Here is a 1,314-nt window from a genome sequence, read left to right as displayed (position 1 = left end):
TGTCCCTCATCTTCTGTGTGTGTGTGTGTGTGTGTGTGTTTGGTTGTGTAGGGCCATGCGCCAACCTCGTTGTGGCCTCCCAGACAGAAAACCAGAGGAGTTGGGCGATGGTGCGAGGAAGAAACGCTACACACTCACCGGGCAGCAGTGGGACAAAGACCACATCACTTACAGGTCGATAGTACTGAAAAGTAAGAATAAGACAATGATTAAGCAGCAAGTTTAACACAGTAACCTTAATATGCTTTCTCTTCTGGCTTCAGTATAATGAACCAGCTCATCCCCACATCGCTGGGAGCGGATTGGACGTATGAAGCAATCCGCAAGGCCTTTGATGTGTGGAGTAAGGTCACCCCGCTCACCTTTGAGGAGCTGCCTGCTGAAAACAACATCAACATCAACAGCAGCCAGACAGAGCTCGCTGACATCCTGCTGTTGTTTGCCTCTGGTTTCCACGGCGATATGTCCTTGTTTGATGGCGAGGGGGGGTCGCTGGCACACGCCTACTATCCCGGACCAGGCATTGGAGGCGATACACACTTTGATGCTGATGAGCCCTGGACGCTTGAGAACCAAAATCCAGAGGGTTAGTGGGTTGATTCTTCTTTTTTTTTGCAGGAACTGAACTGTCAACAATGTTGGGGACTTGTTGCTTGTGTCACATGACCAGATGGCCAATTGATTTCTAAACTATCTTGCTTTGATGCCATACTAAACTGCTTATTCGCTTGTTAGCGTAATTTATTACCTTAATTCAAGGGTTTTCCTTATCCTGGGCTAAGTAAACACCATCTGTGTAGTGTCATCAGGATTTGCAAAATGGTGGAAAAGCTCATATTATGTGTTTCAGAAATGTCCCAAGTTGTATAGAGAAAAACAGGGTTCACTTGGCTTGATTTTCTAAGCTGCTTATTTTAATGCAGCTTTATGTCTGTGCCATTTAATCTAGTAAATATCAATTTTATTTCAGACAAACACATGATGTGAGTTAAATCTTTTCTTTTACAAATTATGGTCACATACTATATCTGTGTCACTGTCTGTCTTGCAGGTATAGACCTCTTCCTAGTTGCGGTCCATGAGCTTGGTCATGCGCTGGGTCTGGAGCACTCCGATAACCCCAGTGCCGTAATGGCTCCTTTTTACCAGTGGGTTCACACACACAACTTCACTCTGCATGAGGATGACATCAAAGGAATACAGTACATATACGGTGAGAAGCACATACTCTTTCTGATGCACCTATTTATTAGTATTTGTACTTAGTAACTTCAGATTGCTGAATTCTAGTATTTCACATCAGGTGTCGCAATT

General features: G+C 44.2%; 1 protein-coding gene across 1 annotated transcript; it reads left to right on the top strand.

The window, feature by feature from the left end:
- Positions 1-55: 55 nt before the first annotated feature.
- Positions 56-1,213, top strand: LOC111664338 (matrix metalloproteinase-24-like; the record flags this gene model as incomplete). Its single annotated transcript, XM_023418873.1, has 3 exons — positions 56-174; positions 264-586; positions 1,052-1,213. Coding segments are annotated over exons 1-3 (604 nt in total), but the record flags the coding sequence as incomplete, so codon positions are not given.
- Positions 1,214-1,314: the final 101 nt, after the last annotated feature.

The sequence above is a fragment of the Seriola lalandi genome, unplaced genomic scaffold (genome assembly GCF_002814215.2).
Source record: "Seriola lalandi dorsalis isolate HSWRI2012SDOR001 ecotype SW California unplaced genomic scaffold, Sedor1 jcf7180002001468, whole genome shotgun sequence".
NCBI classification, from domain to species: domain Eukaryota; kingdom Metazoa; phylum Chordata; class Actinopteri; order Carangiformes; family Carangidae; genus Seriola; species Seriola lalandi.
The sequence above is the reverse complement of the archived record's forward strand: the minus strand, read 5'-3'. Positions and strand labels throughout refer to the sequence as shown.